Source organism: Anopheles coustani, chromosome 2, assembly GCF_943734705.1.
Source record: "Anopheles coustani chromosome 2, idAnoCousDA_361_x.2, whole genome shotgun sequence".
In the NCBI taxonomy this organism is placed as follows: Eukaryota; Metazoa; Arthropoda; class Insecta; order Diptera; family Culicidae; genus Anopheles; species Anopheles coustani.
Window position 1 is genome coordinate 1,414,238 of NC_071289.1, and position 21,454 is coordinate 1,435,691.

Genomic DNA, 21,454 nt, shown 5'->3' on the forward strand with positions numbered 1-21,454 from the left:
AACGGGGGGGCCGCCATGTCGGCGTGCAAATGGCTAACAATGGCTCTCCTGTTTGGTAACCTATTTTCTATTTCGCGTTTAGTTGTTTTTGTGGACGCTCGACTTGTACCGGACAAAATGAACAGGTTGTAAAATTACCTTGCATTCAATCAGTTGCTTCATTTTTCGCTTCACTGATACTGTGTTACAGTGTTTTGCATTCCATTGCGACTAGAGTTGTGTCAATCTCATTCAGATTCATGAATCTGAATGAATCTTTGCCTTATAAGGGATTCAAGAAATCCCAAAGACGCATGAAATGTCGAATGGCTGGTGACTGGAAAATGGAAAAATGGGTTGAGGGACCCTTTGTTTTTTTTTTTTTGGTCGCATTGTCCACGCCTATGACAGAATCGGGGAGATTCATGACAGATCCATGAAAGATTCATGAAGATGCATTAAGGTTTCGAAAGATTCATTAAGCTTCGAAGATTCGAATCTGCAAAGATTCATGAATCCATCGGAATGAATCTTAAGCGACGGCTAGACACAGCGGTATTCGCACGAATATTCCCGCCGTCCAGCGGGAATCCCGCTGGACGACGGGAAACTCCATATGAAAAAAACGGATTTCGTTCCCGCTATGTTTAAAAAACGCGAAACTACGACCCGGCGGGAACGGACGCATTTGCTTAATTGAAACGTTTCATGAAAAGTTTCATTCGCTTGCTACAACAACGTCGGTATGGGCAACGTATATGGATGCGGCCGATGTTGTTGGAGAGAAACCAAAATGCGAGTAGTCTTCGACGCAAAATTTTGGAGGAGGAACTCAACAACACCATTCATAAACTTTATATTTGATAATGACTCACAATTCCACTTTTACCTGCCGCCAATTTAGATCACGTAAACAAACTAAAACGTAAACAAAGCTTCACTTTGACAGATCGGACGAATAAGCTCGTTCCCGCTGGATATTTTGTCGAATCTGGGCTACTTTTTCCCGTTCCCGCCACCGGGAATTCCAGGCAAGTTTAAACAGCGGTTTAGGTGAAAGATTCATATGAATGAATCTCGCCAAAAGATTCATTAGACCCAACACTAATTGTGCCACATTGGGGTTTCGAAACTCTGTAAACCGAGTAGGCCGCAAAGAATGTGTGTTGCTAGATATCATAAATGCCAGAAGTCTCGTAGGCCGAGGAAACATGCGGCCGTGTCTAACACCCAACCCACAACATGGGTGGAGGGGAAATGCAGCGGGAAAAGTGCATTGAAAAGTCGTTTATTTTGTATGGCGACCCATGGGCGCATTGAAGTACTTTCACCGACGCTGATAGCAACAGGATCATCCCGGTCTGCTTCGCATCTTTTCGCTGCAACTGGACTGAACTCCACCGGCATTGCCTTTGGCGTCCGAGGGTCGGTCTGCAATCTGCACCTCCGACCACGTACCCCTAACAGTAACCTAACGAAATGCGTGCGTGCACACATAGCAGGGGGGTTTTCGCGCTCCGTCCTCCGGTTTCCTTTAAATGTAGTTTTCCTATTTTATTTCCCTCGCACATCCGCTTGATTCATTTGGTGCTGTTGTTGTTGTGTGTCGTGCTGGTTGCACCGTTTTTTCTCTCCTCTCTTATTACCCCCTTTTTGTGTGTTTGCTTCATGTGGTCTGCTCGATGGCTTGCTGCAGCTGTTGGCGAAATGAGGAAGTAGGAAAGTTTTCCCACTCAAACGCGATGCGCCGTCGTTACAATATGCATTTAAATTGTGCGCAGGATGCATCCCTTATTTTGTCCTCCCCCCTCCCACCCTTTCGCCTTGTCCTCTTCGTTTGTTTTCCCGCTTTGCAGCCTTGGCGTGCGGTGGGCACTTTGATTAATGAGCCGTAGCCTCGTAGCGTCCGGGCTCGGTTGGTAATCTTTTATGACCTCATAATTGTTGGGGACCACTCCGTGCCTTTGGGGTGGAAAAAATGGGGGAGGCGACCGAACGGAATGGTGCGGTTTCGGTTTGCAAAAGATGAAATGATGCTGTTTGTTTTAAGAATTATCTTAATAATTTTCCGTTGTGTTGCCCACTCTCGGTTCGCCTCGTTTGCTAAAGGGATGCCCATTTCTCTACGTCTATCATTCACAGCGGTCCAATCAGGTCGAGGATCAACCCTCTGGAGCTTGAAGTTGGCGAAGGAAAACCCGACCCAGTGGATACACCGGTAAGTTTCCCCCGACGATGGGATGATGTTAGATGACTTAGATTGATCTTTTCCCACGTGCCAATGGGAAACCTCGGGAGTGAATGATTGCGCCCGTCTGTCCATTCGTTCATCCGGGGGGTTTTTTTTATTTCAATTCTCTTTCTTGTTATATGTTTTTGAAGTCTGATAAATGACACTCACCCGGGGGGAAACATTGATCGAAGCGATTCGTCGAAGCAGTCGTTCGTCAAACGCATCTCAGCACGAGTTCCCAGAAACAATGACAAGCGTCTTCAACTTCAACATTTGTTCGCAACGGGGAAGCATTTCTCGCTTTCATTACTTATCGTTTACAAGCACGTTTTAGTCACAAAAGAAATACTACCGACTTTCGAGTAAATATTGTAACGCTCGAAAGAGGAGAACTCATTTATGGAACGACAAAAGTGTAGGCCACCGGGATTTGATGTATAAAAATCCAATTATCCATGAGCACAAGTGTGCATTCATCAATCCCGCCCAATACCAATGCGACCGATGGGACCGATCCCTTTTACGATCATCCCCTGCGCGCTTGCATATTGAATTGATAAACGTGAATGCGGTGCGCAATTATAAGTGTTTAAAAATTAATCCTATCAATTCCATTCTTCCGTCGAATGTCACCATTTGTATAGTGCCATCAATTCTATACTCCCGGAAAAGGGGGCGGATAGGGGAAAGGGGAGCAAAAGGGGTGTAGCAGTGCTAAACGAGAGCAACCACAAAGGGCCGATGCCGCCGATCGATGTACCACCGATGGCACTCGTAAGCCGAAAGGGAAAAGGAAAAGCGCTCCGGGAGTGGAAGGACCTTATCCGCGATTGTCAATTGCGGCACCGGATCGGTTACAAGGCGCGCCCGCCTCCCCGGCCCGACTGAAAAACACTCCCATGGGGGGTGGGCAGCGAGAAAGAGAGAGAGAGCGAGACCCACGAGAGGGAGGGAAGCCTGGAAAAGCCGCAAAAGTACACAATAAACAATGTCTTTCGCTCGGGACGTCTCCTAAATCGTTCAACTCCTCGCATGATTCGGATAGCTGATGGGAAGGGGAAGAGGAATGGGGGGGATCGATCAGTGGGGCGGCAGCATCGTGGACGTACGTGACGTCACATTGTAGCTTACAACATAAATACCGCGGAAAATCAGAGGAAAAAATGCCGCCTCGACCGGGAAGCGAAGCGCGATTGTTTAACTAGCAAAACGGACAGATTTCGTGAGACTGCCCCCCACCACTTACTCGCCCCTCCAACAAGGGTGTGTGTGTGTGTGTGTGAGTTGTTGCAATTGAAAACAATCACACTGCACTCGGGAGTGGGAGAAGGTGTGATGCAGCTGCATCGGTTTTTGGAGCGGGTTGAGGGTTCGAGATTATGTTGCGCACTTCCCGAAAGGCACACGGCAAAGTGAAACAACAAATGATAACAATAATTTAAGCGCTCCACACGCCGACACACATGGCCAGGAACTGGAACCGATCGATCTTTCCTTCGATCGACGGGAAAAAGACGAAATGCTGTGGAACTTGCACTTGATTGCGCGAAATTCAAAGGCGAAGGCCGCCGTTTGGCGAGCGGTGGGAGCCTTTTCCCGCAATAATCCGGCACCAGCCGCCTAATGGACATGTGTATGGGTGGAAAAACATTGATACATCATGTTTGTTGCAATTATACAAAGAGGTAAATTATTATAAAAACCACACACATACACAATGCCTAGCATTCGTCATTGAATAATTGAATTGAATTTAATTGAAGCGCTTAAAAATGGCCGCCCGAAGCGTCCAAGAAAGGGCGTTCCATGACTACTTCCCTCCCCTTCTTTCCCTCCCCCCCCTCACCCTTCTCTTTGACGGAAGGAAGGATCGATTAATGGTAGAAACAAAGCTCCCTATGGAGGAGCGATGAAAAATCTTCCCAAAGATCCGACTCCGTCAGCCAGGGAATTGTCAGCCCAGTGTGTGTGTGTGTGAGAGAGAGAGGTAAAATCAACTTCAAAGGCTCGATGCCGCCAACGACCCGGGACGGAAGGCTCCGATCCGGGGTGGAAACGGATCCCCGGATCGGTCACCAAAGGGAGCCGCTTTTGTGCCACTTGGTGATTATGGATTCTTATGCTTCCCCCCCCCCCCCTCGCCGCCCTGCCCCGTCACCCTGTCCAGCAACGTGTGGCTATGCAAATCCAAACATGGGCTCTGTGAATAAGGCGGTGGAAAAATCGACCCATCCATCCATCCATCCGTCCGTCCATCGATCCGGTGGCCAAGGGTGTGGATGAGCGGGTTTAATCCATCGATCCGGCAGAAAGGGCAAGACCGGGTTTGGTGACTTCGGAGCTCAATTATTGGCCGCTCGCGCTGCGATAAGAACGACGTCGGCTGGGAATGCATTGTCATTTCCTATTTCGCGAAATAAATTAACCGCCGGTGAGAGCCCGGGGACGGAGACGGAGACCGGGGGGTTTGACAGTTGAAAGAAAATTCGAAGAAAGGCCTCCGCTGTCACAACTGAAAACCCCCCCGGGGGTTCTGTGGGAAATCTGTGCCGGGCGGACGGATGAATGATTTTCCGTATCGCGATGAGCGAGTGAGTGTCTTTGCGTCGGATTTACCGGGATTTGTTATCCTAGACCTTCTCGGAAGGAAGGTATCCTCGTGGTGTGGCTTTCCTAGTTTGGGAAATGTCGAGACGAACATATGGAAGCTTGAAAGTTGACGGTGATACCTATTGAGAAAGAAATGGGTTTTCAATAATATGTTCTAGGATTTATACAAGTCGAACTTTTCGAACCAAGTTTCTTTATTCGTCTCTTTTCTTTGTGGATAATTAACAAAATGATAGTTAATTAAGTCTACGCGAAACAACACGTTCTCGTTAAAACAAGCCAAAGCATGCTGGATCTCTATTCCGTGTGGACACATTTTGCATAAAAGTTGCTTCATTTTCACCCACCCCACACTCGCCCTCCAACACCGGCCCGTTTCCAGTGATTGATGAGTTGAGAAATCTCGATGCTGGCGCTGGTCCCGATGCAACGGAGATAACGGCACTAACCAGTCCACTCACCACCACGGTCCCCCCACGGTACGTTTTTCCGAAATGTTCGGTCTCATTAGCCCGGAATGAGGATTTGTTGTAGCGTTTGCGGCGCTCTCGCTGGGGAGAAGGAATATCTGCATATCGTGTGCGGGTTTTCGCAGGTGGTTTGCTGCTTGCAGCGTTGCGTGAAGCGTTTGCTTGTCAGCCTCTCCCGCCCCCCCCCTGAGGGCTGGAAAAGTGGATCCTCCCCGCGCTCGGGGGGAGGAAGGGAGAAAACCCGGACCTCGAACAACAGCGAGCAACACAACCAGCACGCCAAGCGACAAGCTTTATCGAGCAGGATCTAATCCATCGTCATGTCATGGAATAATCCCGTTTACAGCGAAATGATTATCTATTTATAAAAGCAAAAAAGAGAGACATACACACACAGAGACGTCCCAACCCTCGGTTGGGCCTCGGAGGCTTCACCTGCAAGACACGCAACCCTCCACTGGGGGGAGGGGGGGCTAGGGGGTTTATCTCTTCGCACTCAATTTCCTTAAACTGTTTCGCGTAGCTCATCGTCCGGATGGGGCGCATTCCACCTGGAGGCCGAAGCCTGAACTGGATCTCTCTGCACGGAAGATGTTCCCCGAGGAATGGCAGCCTCCCTACGCCTCCCCCTAGGACTAGGGGCTTTGCTATTGTTGATGCTATTGCTGTCATTGTGTGTTGCAAGCGAGTGCAGTTGCACATCTCTCTATTCCGAAGCGCCCGGAGGCCAGAGACCAACGACCAGGGGGCCAACTAATTCCCCAACATCGTCCACGGTGGAATCGGACACGCAGACCCACACACACACACACACCCGACGGAGCGCAAGAGCCGGGGCTTCGCTATCATTTATTTTTGTTTTATGGCACCGTATCGTTTTAACGCTTCGCTTCGGCGTCTTAAAGGCGTCCGTCTTGCGAAGAAGGGTGGAAGAATGCAATTCTTTTGTTGTTTCGAAGCGGCGAATTCGTTCGTTTTCCTTTCTTTTTTTCCCCTGCAATTCATCTGCACTCACCCGCGGTGCGCAAAGCTGCTCCTTCGGGTGAAGGTGGGATTTTGCATATCGCGAGAGCAGAATGTTGTAATCATTCCGTTTTTCTTTGCGATGAAACCTCCACGGGAGCGGTGCGAGTGCGGTGGTTTGGCCCGTGATGCGGTCTTAAAAAGTATTATTCATCCCATCTGCATCGGCCATCGGTCAGTGCATCGATGACGCCGCCATTGGCTGCAGCCTAACCCTTGGGTGGAAAGCAGGTTTTATTTTGTCGTTAGAATAACTCGCATCAAATTACTTTACCCCGATGGTGTTTCTTTCAAGTGACTCTTTCTTGGCTAAGTGTTAATTGTTTAATTTAATTTTCTCAGAATTAATCTTACCACCTTCAAGGGTCCCCCCCCCCCCCCCCCCCGCGTAAGCAGTTAAAAGCGGGTTTCATTGGCGTGAGTAATCCGTTCCGAGACGTTGCGTTTCTTAAGAACTAACCTTGAACGAAGGCGCTTCTTGGATAAATGATCCGCAACGGCGGAAAAGAAGCACAATAAAGTGTGATTGATAGAAAATTGCCCACCATTTCCCCCTTCGAAGGCCCGAGGCGAGAAACTGTGTCGATGGCAGGATAATGAGCGGTGTGTTTGCGTGGAGTCAAAGCCAAAAGCCGGAAACTGATATCTATTGCCGTGCTGTACGTTGTTATCGTCGTCGTTGTTTCCTGCAGCCGCAAGCAAAAATCCCTTCCCCGGAGGAAAAAAACGCCTCGCAACAACGGCCTCGTGTCGCGTAATCCGTCCTTCCGATCCCTTCCCTCCTAATCGTCTTGTCTGTTGTCTTCGTTGTTAATTTGTGACTCGCGTAGGACACTCTCTACAGTCGCTGGGTCACGACGACGACGACGACGGGCAACCGGGCATGTGCATATGCATTAAGGTGTCCGCCAAGATGCACGCGTCCCCCTTGGGATGACAGGACCCCGCTCGGACCCTTCCCCCTGCATGCCGACTCAATTAAATCCCGTAATTACATATGAATAGTAAGATCTAAACAACGAAAATTATTGCACGAAAGAGAAAGTTAGGTTAGGTTCGGTTGACCACTCGCTTGGAGCGACTCGCCACGCGGAGGGAATAGGATTTTTGAGGAAGCCGCATGTCGCACAAAAAAGTACCTGTTATGGAGCAACTAAGCCGTCCTGGATGGTGCCTCCCAAATGTGGACTCTCGACATTGCCCAACGCGAAAGCGATCCACGCACAGGGGGTCGGGACAGGGGAGGGGATGGAGGACTTTTGTAACGATTTTCCATAATTTTCTTCTTCAGCTTCAGCGCCGTTCAGCCTTCGGTTCGGGGAGAGAGAGAGATTGTTATTATTATTATCATCACCCAGCGACGTCCGTATCTGGTTCCCTCGTTCCATGGCAAGGGCAAGAGGAGGAAGGGAACGAGGGCATAGTTGTCGTTATGATGATTGTTGTTTTGCCCGATCGTTCAGCAGATCTGTGCAGATCAGAAGCGGCGACGACCGCGCACAGGACAAGGTACGAGACACGGGACCCGATTTGCGCGCAAGGGCTTCCTCGGGTGGCGTTGTTTTTCCCCGACCGACAGCGCGGGGTGAGGAGGGGGTCTAGAGGAAGGGAGCCCGGAGGACGGACCACGCATTTCTATATCGCGGCTCGCGCTCGCGTCGATGATGGCGGACGAAACAAACGGGAACATAATACATATCTAGATCTTATCGGCTGACAGGTGGGGTGGGAAGGAGGGGGTGGCTGCTGCTGCTGTCAAACCGCGACGTATAGGGAGGGTGGAGCGGGTGGAGGTAATATGTGCGTGCATGTCCGGGATAAGCGAAGGTGCATTCGAAGGCGCAAACGGACTGGAAAACATTCCTACCTTTCTTAGCGTCCGAGAGTCCGTTCGTCCGTTGTTGTGGTATTAGAGAGAGAGAGAGAGAGAGAGGGAGATGGGGATAGGTCGGGTGATAGAAAGGTCCGCGTTTGGTGCTAGGAAGTCCCGTACAAGGAGAAACCTGTAAAAATGCGCCACCAACCGGGTTCATTCGGACATTGTTTCCCGCGCAGAGAGGAAAACACATCCTACTCCTGGGAATGGGAGGCTCCGTTGCGGGAGAGGAGGAGTGAAAATGAAGCTATTAAAAAAGCTCGCGAACATTCAACTCCATACTGGAGGGTGGGGAGCTCTACATGGAGCACGGCATCGATGATGGAACTTCACTGGAGCCCCGACGGCGTTCGTTCGTTCGTTCGTTCGTTGGTTTCGTGCAAGAAAAGCAATAGTTTTATGGTAGGCAAACAATTGCATCATCGTACGGCGGATCCAAAACCCGGTGGCGCTCACATTGAGGGAAAGAAAACCCCACCGAGGAAAGCGCATAGGGAAGGAAAAGGGGTTTTTCGAATTTGTTCGAAATTGTTGAGCATTTTTCTTCGCTTCTCCTTTCGCGCGAGTGCGCGCCATTTTTGTCCCTCGCTGCGAAAAAGCTGCACACCTGCAAGCACGCCGCGCACCTGCACACATCTCGATGCCATTCCGTCGGCCCGGGCCAACAAATAATGGCCAAAACCGGTGTCGGCGAGGGACAGTTTTATGAATAGAGCGTTCGATTTTGCAATTGCAAATATCGCTCCCATTGCGCCGACCGCCGTCTCAAGACTCCGGATAATGGTCCTGATGGTGAATCCACTTTGTAGGGTCCGATTGTGTTGCCATTCGTTGCAAAATTTGTGCAGCGGTCTCATATCTTTGGTGATCGGGCAAACACCGGGTTATCTAACCGGCCCAGCGGTCGGGTTTGTTTGACGATTCGACAAGGGCAATCGGCGAACACAGAGACATCCCCGAATGGAAGTGGAAAAACCCTCCCAATCAATGGCTTTCCATTTGGTAGCTCAAGAAATCAAGCGACTTGTTTGGGCGATTATTAGTATCGATATGAAAAAAAAACCGCGATCGTCCTGTGATTGCCTTTTTACAGCATCATTTTACATTCCTCTATTCCTCTCCCTTGTTTACCTTCCTTTCTCCATGCTCCACGGCTTCTTGAGCTACCGTAAAATGTCTTAAGCTGTCCGAAGCTCACCTTTGGATGCAATGGGCAGAACCGGATCCGACGCGAGGTTGTCTTATGTTGGCGTTGACTGACCTAAACAGCTTATTACTTTATTGCAAACGTGATTGCACCAGTTGCGGACGTCTTACTGGACCAAAGTCCGTAGCTTTTCTGTTTTTCCTAATGAGTTATAACACATACGTATTTGTTAGGTTTCTTTTACTTTTGAAATCGTTCGCTTCGACCTTTCAAATTATCCTTCGGATTTTATTCATATATAAATTAATTTAACTTTCCTCGCTTCGGAACGTTTCGCTACCCATTTGAAGCGCAATTTATCGGATTATCCAGAAGCGCAGAACAAAGAGGAAATAAATGCGGGAACGGTTTCTTCGTTCCCCCTCGGGGCGGGAATGCAACTGCAAGAGCTCTTTCTGCGCGAAGCACGGAAAGCCACAAAAACGAAGGAAGGATAGGATGGAAAGAAAGACGCTCGTTGCGCAAAACCCACCATGATTCACAATACCGTACATTGTGCCGCCGATGCACATCTAACATCGTTCCCTTCGCTTGGCCCCAAAAGGAGAAGAAGGAAAAGAAGAAGAAGAAGAAGCAGGCCGCGCTGCAGGTGCTTCGTCCCGCCAGCCCTCCCTTGCGCGAGCCCGGAATTCTAAAGCCTTTCTCGCGAAACCTTCTCTCGCGTGCGCCCTGCGACAATAATGAAGTGCTCGCGATCTTGACTGCCAAGGAAAGGGGGATGAAGAGGGGAGTAAGGTGATCTCGCGGCATCGTCTTCTTCAATCATCCCTTTCGTTCTCTCTCGCGAAGGGGGTTCCATCTTGCTGGCTGACTCTTTCTACCCAAGATGTCCCTTTCTTACGCTCCCTAAGATTGTTTTCCTTTCCTTCTCCTCTCGCGGAGCCGAGGATCACCTGCCAGGAGAGCGGGAGAGTGGTTGGGGTGACCCGCGGATTCCGCGGATGCTGCGATGGACTCACGCGCGCCGCTCGATCGCGTTCAGTTTGCTCGGGAGAGTGCGTGCGCGCGCACATACACCGCTCGTTCGAGTTCGGATTAGTTGTTCCAGTGTTTCGATTCGTGACCAAACCGAAACGATTCAAGCTCGATCGAGTGCAAGTGCATTGATGCACCAGAAGAACCACAAAGAAACGGGAAAGAAATAACGAACGTGAAATGCAACGCACTTTCTGTGGCCGAAGAAGTCAATGACGGGCCCGAGCTTGTTCGGGCGAATCGCATCACATAACTCGTGGATTATTCATAAATCGTGCTAATTGTACCTGCGGTGTCTAAGTGCCATCATCATCATCGCCATCATCTTCACCATCATCTTCATCCGGGCCGGGCTCCTCTTGAGTGTTGAGCGGCTCGATTTGATTTGTTTCTCAACGCAACGGCAAATGCTAATGCAGCAGAGTGCAATGTTCCATGTGCAATAGTAAGTTCCTCCCCTCCCCCCCCCCCCCCCCCCCCCCCCCCCACCCTCCCACGTGTGGGAAGCAATCATCGAAAACCAATTGACCATCGATAACCGACCCGGAGCCGACGAGCAAGACGTCGCCCGGGCTGCAAAAGGCAATTTGTTGCAATAAACCGAGTGAATCGATTTCCTGTTTGCATTTGCAAAGTGACGAGTGTTTGCCCCAATCCCCCTCCCTCCCTTTCCTCCCCTTCAGTGGGGGTGGTGTGATTGAGTGGTGTGTCCTAAATCGCCCATTAGGGATAACTCTGGCGGAAAAGTGGGCGAGTAAAAGTGATGAGGGGAGATGTGTAATCGGGATCGGGCATCGATTTGTGGCCACCTGTGGAGAAAACCCGAGAGGCGAGAAAGGATCGCCGGGAAACGGTGGATATCCTGGCAGTTAAAGCCAGCAGCGGAAGTGGTCATCATCGGAGAACGGTTATGGGTGTCGAAAATGTGCACTCGGGCAGAATGGGAGCTGTGAGAAAATGGGATCAATTGGTTGTGACTGTGTGTGCGTGATTAAGTGTGGTGGGAAAGTAGATTCACAGTGATTCCTCGAGCTCACAGATGCTAAGCTGCAGTATTTACTGTTAGTTTAGCCGGATATTAGATTCTTCGAGGACCGTCGGGAGGCTGAAGATTCTTTAAGTGTCGGTTTGTTGAGGTTTCCCAGGAAATGGAGCTATTTAACCATTCAATATCTAGAATCATTCGATTGATTAGATTTAAAATGTGTTCAAAGGGACCCGAGTTCTACACTTTTTTTAGATGAATATTTAAAACCAAGTAGGCCACACAACATACAAGTCTTCAAAGAACATCTTTAACATTTGACAAGTTTAACTTCAATTGCTTCATCCAGAGCCTTTTTAGCATGTCTTTGCATGTCTTTGTTTCGTATTTAATTTTTCATTTCATATCTCAAAATAAACATAAAAATAATCAAAGTTACATCAACAACAGGAATGTTTTTTCCTCAGCAAATGTTTTAACATCATGTCACCACGATTAAGCACGATCAAAGTCGCCGTTAGCCCTTGGCCACGCGAGTTGGAAAAAGAATGCATTAACATGGCGTAAGACAAGGCAAGAACGCGCGAGACAAACACGGACCATTGTTTTGTTATGGGAGGGACACACATACACACAGACACACGTGCACTTCCCTCTTGAAGGCAGCTAGATAAACATCTCATTTGATAGAAAATACCCCTTTGAAGTGTGGATCGAAAACATCATTTTTCAGAACAGTTCCACTTCTCGGCTGTCCAGAAGGAGGAGGATGTCGCCGCCACTGAGGGTTTTGCATGTGGCCACTACCCCCCTCTTTCCCCCTACTCCAGCACGGCATCAAGATCAAACGTGGCCTGAGGCCGTGTCGCGGCGCGAATCTTCCGAACAATGTGTTGATTATTATTATTCGAGCTCAGAAGCAGCAGCAGCCTCTCGCGTTGGCGGTTGTTTTGAAACGCATCCCCCGGCACCCGCGGCTTTTTTCCCCATCCCCATCCCTCTGTGGCAGTTTTCTGTTATTTTCCAAACAATTCCATCCGTCCGGCACGACGGTAGCGTCGCTCGTCCGTCTCGTCGCCGCCTTCGTCTCGAGCGGACGAGAACTACATATTTCACTTGTCAAACAATCGGATCGTCGCCTTCGAACAAAACGTGAATGCCAAGTGAGGAAAGTGTTGGACCACATTTGGACGGCGAAGTGGAGAAACACATCCCCGTCGGAGTGTCGTCGTCGCCTTCGCCCATCTTCGGCGGCGACGTGTCCATTTGCGCACGCAAACACACACTGGCCGGGCATTGTTTTTGAGTGCATTCTTGAACGCGGCGACCGCACAATGGGCAGCAATATATTTCATCTCCACGCTCTCGGGAACGGCGTTTTCTTCTTCTTACTTCGCTGCTCCGTTTACAGCTTGATGCGTATTTGTTGCGAAGGTGGCAACGGGTGAAACGGTTCCCCGAGGTGATGGGTGATTATGAGCTTGTAAACGAATGTAAATGTCTTCCAGAGGCGAGGGGACACGACGCGCACGGCACGGCACGTGTTTGCTTGCTTGCTGTGAGTGAGAACAATATCTTAAAAAGACACAAAAGCCGCCAGAACCCCGCGGATGTCTTTCGCGCACACTTACACGCCACGAACGAAGACAAACGACAGCCGGCGGAGATCGGTGGGAAAAGCGACCGACGCGACCGGAAATATTTCGGTGAATGAGTTTAAATAAAACAGATGTTGGCTATGCGGACTCCTACTTTGGATGCTCGGGTTTCTTCGCCTTCGAGACAGGCAGCGTTCGAGCAAACGTTTACTGCCCGCGAGCGTGTAAAATAGACAAATTCGTAGCAATTGAGAGACAACGCTGTCGAACTCAACCCTGCCGTCGACTCCAAGGCGAACATAAAGCAGACCTCCATCGATGTCGATCCAAGTGAGCCTCGAGGTGGCCTACTACGATTACCACACCGTCACCGTTCCTTTGTTCTCTGCTCACTTGACACCCGCCTTGGATGAACAGAGTCCCGATTCTGTTGTTAGTTTTCCCCCCGTTGGGGACAGGTGAGATGCGATTGCGAAAGGGGTGAACGTTTTTCCAACCGCTTGAGCGCTCAAAGTGGCTCGACTAACACGACCATAGTGGAGGGAAGAAAGAAGCGTGCATATTTAACCGTTGGCTGACGACTGAACTGGGGTCGCCGAAACGGAACGGGGAGATTCATTCAACTTCAACTGCGACTCCTTGCTCCATTCATTGATACGCGGTTTGGTCTCGGCGGATTGCGACACATGCCTTTCCCAACTCAGCAACCACCACCAACCCGGGGCGCCCGTTTGCGAACCTCCTCCGCGCGCGGAGGGCTAAATTTACAACCGGTACAGTTATGCTGCGCTTATGCGAAGCCAACGTACCGCCGCTAATAGGATCCCATGGGTTCGGTCCCCCACTTTTGGCCTTTGGCGTTCCCTTCGCTCGACCAAGGGAACGATGCGGACTCAAAATTCTGTGTGTGTATAGCATTCGCGAAATGCGTGCGTGAAGCGTGGGGAACCGAGGAAAACCAACCGCACGGCGACGATGATGATGAAGTGCGTTGCTGATTTTCCAGCCATCCGTTCGCCGGCAGGAGGGAGATTTCAGCGTGTCATCCTTCGCGATGATACATGCGCTTCTTGTCGCGTTCCGTAGTGCATTTCCCGAACGGCGAAAGACCCGGGGAGATGCGATCGGGGGGGGAGTAAATTTAATTTTTGACGTTTAATGGTCCCTGCCTGCTTAGTTGGAAGGAGATTTGGGTGGAAAATCTGTGAATGAAACTGCGCGCACCGAGGAGAAGATGGTTGAATGAAGGGCGAAAGAGATCGCAGCGAATGCGAAGATTTGCCCACAGCTGGATAGCGGATGGGGGACTTCTGCTCGTAAAAGGTCCAAAGAGGGACCACAATCCCCGAGCCAAGTCGTAGTTCGTTGACATTTGTAAAAATAGCTTCCTAACGGACTCGTTTCGGGTACAATTTCCATGCGACAAAACGATCGTGATGGTTCCGAACGAAAGAAAACCTCAATTCCTGTGCAATTTGTTAGATTCGATCGAGCGCTCAGTGAAGTGTGTTTTTCTAACGACTTCTTCCTTTTCTTCCACTCTCGTGCAGGATTTAGAGTCTCTAGCCTCGACCTGGGATGACGTAAGGAAAAGTAAAGAACGCAAAGGAGCAACCCTACCAGCGATGGAAAGTTTTCTGGAATCGATCCAGAGTGGCCAGTACGAGGTGGTCCGAGAGGCACTCGACAAACCAACCAGCCCGGATCTAGACTTCCAGGATCCGGCACGGGATGGCAACAGTCCGCTGCATCTGGCGGTGACGGCCAAACGCAACAAGACGCGCCTGATCGAGGCGCTGATCGGAGCCGGAGCGGATGGTGATCTGAAGAACCGGCTTGGACAAACACCGGCCGAGAGGGCACTCGACCATGGCTACCAGCATGTGGCGGAGTTCATGTTGTGCAAAGAATTGGACGGCGTGCCGGACGACAGAGCGTTGCTGCGGTTGGTGAGACGTGGTTCCGTGGAGCTGCTGAAGATATTCCTCGAGAAGCGAGCGTTCGATATCCACACGAAGATGAAGCTGATCGCGCACACGCTGGATGAGCTGTCGGTAAAAGGAGTCGCCGTTGGCGAGTCGATGTGTGTCTTCCTGGAGTATGAACTGATTGCGCACAGCTATGACGCCGGTTCGGGCGGTGGAGGTGGAGACCACCGACAGTTGGGAGGTTCCAGTTCGAAGCGGAAGGCCGACGGGAAGAGCGGAACGGCGGGTCCGGAGACAGAGGCTGAAAGGCGGATAGAGTTAGTGCTAAGCTATACCAAATACTTGACCGATCGCTACAAGGGCGACAATCTGAACGACCTGGACGACGAGTTCGTGGTGCGTCTACGAGCGATCTGCGAGTCCCTGCACTTCCTGGAGGAGTCGGAGCGAATCCGGGGGGATCGCAAGCTGCAGAAACGGATCCCGCTAGCCGAGATCACCTACCTGGCCGCAGTCTTCCTCGCCATCCTCGAGCGGAACGCGGGCTTCGAGATTTACAAGCTGATGATCAACAAGCAGATGCTGATGACGTACTTGCGCGCGGTGAGCGAGGAGCTCGAGAAGAGTCGCGGCTCCGGGGCACGTTCGGATCGATCGTTCCAGTGGACGCCCCAGCTGTTCCTCGATCTCATCGCGTGCATCCGCGAGCAGAAGCTGTCACGGTACGTGGCCCGACGGAGGCGAGGCAGTGCGGACCTGCAGCGCATCAGCGCGAGCACGGGCGAGGTAACCGATCCGGCCGATCGGGAGCTGCTGTTGGCGGAGCTGGGTCGCGGTGAGTTCGAGGCACTGCGCGAGAGCACCGCGCCGGAAAACAAATGGGGTGTCACGGAGTATGTCGCTTATCTGCGCACGGATGGCATCGAGACCGGCGGCAAGGTGCCAACGGTGGGTCAACTTTGGCACCGAGCGCACCCGAAGCTCCACCTCTCGAAGCGACAGGTGGCGTATGCGGCGAGCAGGCGCGAACTGCTGCTGAAGATTCGCGCACGCCGGTTGGACGAGCTGAGCCGCAACAAGGCGAAGCTGCTCGAGCGGGAGCTGAGCGGACGCGAGTTCCGCGAGGGAGCGGTATTCGGGACGCACACGGTCCGGCGGCGGAATCGGATCGTTTTCGGGCGGCTTCGTCGCACGTACGATCAAATTCGACAAGTGCACACCGTCAAGCGGATCGCGTACTACGTCGAGAATGCGCTCGTCATCGATTTGGACGACACGGCGAACGAGACGCTGTGTCTGATGGCCATCAAGCGCGTTCTGCAGTTCATTGGGGACGCCACCGAGCAACAGCATCCGCCCGCCTTTACCCGCATGTTGGAGAACATCCTCCAACATGCCCTAGCGAAGCCGACGACGACAACGTCGACGACGGCGGGAAGCGTCTCGTCCCAGCTGCTGGGGGAGGAGGACCTGCGAGACACATTCTCCGCTCGATGCTGCGTCGGGAAGTACTTCACCAGCAAACCACCGACGAGCGACCAGGTGAAGGGCATCCAGGAGCGGTTGAAGGCGGTGTACCGTTTCTCGCTGTACGTCATCAACATCCAGCTGATCGAGTCGTACAAGACGTTCCTTGGGACGGCCTATCGGTTGCGCAACCGGGCACAGCTGCAATCGTACGCACGCTTCATCGGCGAGCACAACCTCCACACGCTCAGCAACATCCAGTTCGAGCACGTGTTCTACGACGAGCAGGCAACGGCCCGGACCGTGCACGAGCTGAAGCGCATGTACGTGGGAATGTCGAACGAGCTGAAGCTGCTGTCGTTCATCGAGAAGAACATCCACTTCCGCTTCTATCACATGCAATACCATCAGACGCGCCTGAGGGTGACACTCGGGAACTTTGCCGTCGTTTGTCGAGCCCTGCGGGCCAACCCGGACTATGGTTGCGTGCGGCGGCTTCTGCACTCCTATCTGCACCAGAGCTACCAGAAGTACGACATCTCGCGCTCCATTTCGATCTCGGACGCAAACTTGGCGTTGAAGGAGCTGCTGCGGCCATACAGCAGTCTCAGCGAGAACGAGGACACACTCAAGGTGGTGTGCCACCTGGAGGAGCTGCAGAGCCTTATGAACCCGGACTGCTTGTTCGGAATCGATCCGCTGCGGTGCATTCGAAGTGGTGAGGCAACGACCCGTCACCATCAGCTTACCCGCAAGCTACTCCGGGAAATGAACGTCCCTGCGGTGAACGACGAAGACTTCCAACAGCTGCACGAGAAGCTTCGAAGGTCGTACTACGATAGTGTGTTTGTGCTGCAGAATCGCTACCGGATAGTGGAGGACTTCCTGCGTGCGAAAGGTTCCGCGGTGTTGGAGACATCAAACTTACCCGCCCTAAGGGAACGGGATGAGGAGTTGCTTCAGGAGCTATTCGACTCCAAGGTGAACGACCTGGTGGACATCCTCGAGAAGTTTGAATGCACCGATCCGCAGAGTCTCTGTGAGCGGATCGCGGAGCTGCCTCCGTTCGTGCAGTTCGCCCTCGAGTTCGGTCTGCTCGAGCTCCTGGAGATTCTGGCCTCCGTCGGGAACGGTGCCGTCGCACGTAAACTGACCTCCCAACAGTGGCCCACGTGGGTGTTAAGTGGACGCAGTTTAAAGACGTACCTTGCCGGTGGACGCGAGTCGCTGGTGATCGAACTGATCACGTTCAAATCGAGCGCAACGATCTTCCTGAACGCGATCATCTTCAAGCAGCTTTCCTTCCGTCTCTACGGTGGAGGAGTTGGCGGGCGGTCGTCGTACCAGCACAGCCCTCGTGATGGTTGTGTGGCGGTGTCAAGTTTCGAGGAGAAATTCGCAACCCGCCTTCATTGGCTCGGCCAGCAGGCGGCACTCTTCGAAGCGGTACGAGCGGGGGAGTGTGAACTGGGCGTGCTTCACGAACACGTGCGAAACGGGGCGGACATCGGCGGGACACGGTTCGGTTCGTTGACGCCCAATGAGTTGTGCCATTACGGTTTAATCGATTGTGCAATAGCGGGTGACTTTCGGGCGATGATTGATCTGCTGACGACGTGTTCGGAAGCGCCGGCGAGCGGAAGGCGAGCGCTGTTGGAGTATCTGTTACGTCGCACGCGCAAGTCACACTTTGTGGTTGCTCCGATGGATCAGCTGCAGGAGGAAGACCGCCGCATGCTGGTGCTGTACCTGTGCGTGTTCCTCGGGGACGTAGACCTGTTCCGTCAGTATCTCAATCGGTACAACGCGTACGAAGAGCTGCACTTGTTCGTGAACTTCGACGATCATGCGTTCGTCAATCGGTTGCTTGAGAGGTTGGAGTCGTTCGATTGGAGCCGAACGGACGCCAATGGAATGACGATACTTCACAAAGTGGTAAACGTGGGTAATGTTCTTGCGGTGCGTAATCTTCTTGGTCGGATGACGCCGGAACAACTGAACGCTCTGTGCAACATGAAATATTCCGCCATCAATCTTGCCGCTCGGTTAAACCTGACCGAGATCGTCCGGCTGTTGGCGGAAGCCAAAGTAAACGTCAACACAATGAGTGAGGACGAGAAGGTGCCCGTATTTTGGTTGATTCAGTACGGCAACTCGAGGGACATCGTGAAGCAAGCGATTGACGCCGGAACCGACATGACGTCCTTCTCCAGCGAGCTGTGTCTGCTACATCGCGCCATCGAGTACGACAATATGGACGTGCTTCGGTATCTGATCGAGGAGTGCAAGGTGGACCCAACGCGGATCTACTCGAACTGCAACAATGTGCTGCACGTGGCGGCCGGCTTCGGTCGGAGTCGTACGCTGCAGTATCTGCTCGCTTTCCCCGGCATCCGGAAGCTGGTGAACAACTGCAACCTGGTGAAGAACACGCCGCTCAGTGTGGCCTGCAAGGAGCGGAACATCCGATCGGCACGAGTCTTGCTTGAGGTGGGCGGAGCGGCAACGGATACCTGCGGAGAGTACGGACTCAATGCGCTCGCCTTTGCACTCTACACGAACAACGGCAAGCTGGCGAGGTTGTTGTTCCGCCACGGTGCTTCCATCAGCAGTCCGCTCAGTTCCGACTTCCAGCCCATCAATATGGCCATCCGGAATCGCAACATTCGACTGCTGGAGTTCCTGCTAAGGCGCGGTGTGGATGCGAACAGTGCGCCACTCTGCTTCATCAACGCAGTGTGTGTACGAGCGAGGGACATTGTCCGGTTACTGGTCGCGCGAGATGTAAAACACGTCAACCATAAGGACGAGTTCTGTCAGACGGCTCTGCATCTGGCGGTGGAGAAGGACGAGTACGAGATCGCACGTGATCTCATACAACACGGAGCTGCCATCAACGCCAAGGATCGGTCCGGTATGACGCCCCTCCACCTGGCGGTCCAGCGTGCCAACGTGCGCATGGTGCGGCTCCTGCTCGACAGCAAGTGTTCGATCGACGAGCTGAACTACCACGGGGAGACTCCACTGATCCGGGCCGTGGTCGGCAACAACCTCGCGCTGGTGAAGACCCTGCTCAACAATGGCGCCAGCGTGGAGCGTCTGCGCAACAGTGACCCACCCGTGCTGCTCTACCTGGTGCAGGAGAACCACGAGGAGATCCTGGACTACCTGCTCGAGCACTATCAGTTCGATGCGAACGAGCAGGACGCGTACGGGAACTCGCTGCTGTACGTCGCCACCCAGCATAACCATATCAACATCGTCAAGCTGCTGGTAGACAAGTACCACGCCAGGACGAACCCGGCCAACCACAAGAAGCTCACACCGATCATGATCGCGCGCGTCAAGGAGTACAAGGAGATCTTCCACTTTCTCACCGCGCGGCTTGTGGAGGAGTAGGGAGGGAAAGGAGCTCTGTTTTTTAGACGAATTTTTGTTCTATTTATTGCCATAAGCTAGCGAAGCGAAAGGGATTCCTTTTTCTTGTTTTACATCATACGGGCACGGGAGGGCATATTTTGTTTTCTATTTCATAACGCAAGAGAGAGAGAGAGAGAGAGAGAAAGGGAAAGGGACAGAGAAAGCATCGGTTTGATGCGTTTATTTATTTGTAATATGAGAGGCAATGTCACGATGAAGGTTTATGGATGAAGATCCTACAAAAAAGGGGACAAGTGCAACAAGAGACACGATCGAAGGGGAAGAAAGAGAAAAGATGTGCCATAAATGTATTTTGTGTTTGAGCCGGAGCATCGTAATCGTAAAAGAGAGAGAGAGAGAGAGAAATAGAAGCAGGATAAGGAGCGGATTATCATCGTGACGGTCAACGATAGGTTAGTTTTGTAGCTCAAATGTACGAATGTAAGAATTTATTCATTGTCATCCTAGATGAAGCTAGTGTGTAGATTACGCGTACCCCTTGACTAGGTGTGTGTGCGTGTGAGTGTGTGTGTATGTGTGGTCAGTTGAAGCTTAACACAGAGTACCACTAGCGGGAAGCGGAGAGACGACAAGTGTGGTTGCGCTAAAGGAGGATAGGAATAATTAAACTTTATCTCAAACGTACTTACCCAAGAAACAAGAACCGTACCGAGATTGTATATACCGAGATAGGAATAGTGAAAGGCACCGGAAAATCTTGTAGCAGGTAGAACTTAAGGCAGCTGCTCCAGCAAATCTCTCCAGTTCTTTTGTCCTAGGACATTCCAGGTGATAGTGCAAATTTTTCCTTCTTAAAAGCAACCAGCAAGTACCGTAAAGGGTGAAGGTTTCCTTGTTTTGTTTCCTTTGGGTCGAATTGCGTAATTGTTTGCTTGCTGTCAAAGCAAATGCCATTTATCGTACAGTCAAAGCGACGCCGAAAAAAAAGGCTAAGATGTGCCACTACTCTTCTTAGGTTAAGTTTGTTTTGTGCCAAATTAAGGAGGCCCGGTTACGTGCCGGGGCGCTCGAAGGCTCGTCCCGGAGGGATTCCGTGTATTTGTACAAAAGAAGAAGCGTAAGCAGCTCGAACGGAAGAAAGAAAGAAAGATAGCTGGCCATTAACCGTGCCGTTTACGTTTGTTTTTTTTTTAACTTTAGCCAAGCGAATGTACCTTTCAGTGAGCGTTCGTAAAATATAATTTACTGCACGACCCAGCGAGGAATGGAAGTGGGACGTTTGTTGTACAGTTCACAACCACCAACCGTACCGAGAAACAGTGGCCATTAGAGATTTCCCAATACACTATGATGTACTTACCCACGATTAAGCAGCAAACGCGAATGCAGTGGAATGGTAGTGGATAGTCTAATCATACCACCATTTGCCGCACCATTTGTACGATACTTGTCTAGATTAAACAATATCCAACCCCAAAAAATGTCCAGACTTGTGTGTCATTTTATTTGTAACGTGAAGCCTAGAGCCCGGTTTGTAAGAAATACTGAAATTAAGCCGAGCTGATCGTCACCAACAATTCGTAAGAAGACAAGCGTAAGAAGCAGGGCGCGTGTAATGAAGGAGGTATGTCTGAACGAAAATGATTAAATAAACGTATTGTTTTTGATACTACATATCCTTCGTTTTCCTACATAATTATTACAATCAATATAACAAGGTGT

At 51.4% G+C, this 21,454-nt stretch overlaps 1 protein-coding gene across 1 annotated transcript; it reads left to right on the plus strand.

Moving 5' to 3' along the window:
- The first annotated feature begins 14,581 nt into the window (after nucleotides 1-14,581).
- Nucleotides 14,582-21,389, plus strand: LOC131263044 (uncharacterized). Its single transcript, XM_058265175.1, has one exon. It carries the CDS (start codon nucleotides 14,582-14,584, stop codon nucleotides 19,748-19,750), a length of 5,169 nt encoding a protein of 1,722 aa, XP_058121158.1. The 3' UTR covers nucleotides 19,751-21,389.
- Nucleotides 21,390-21,454: the final 65 nt, after the last annotated feature.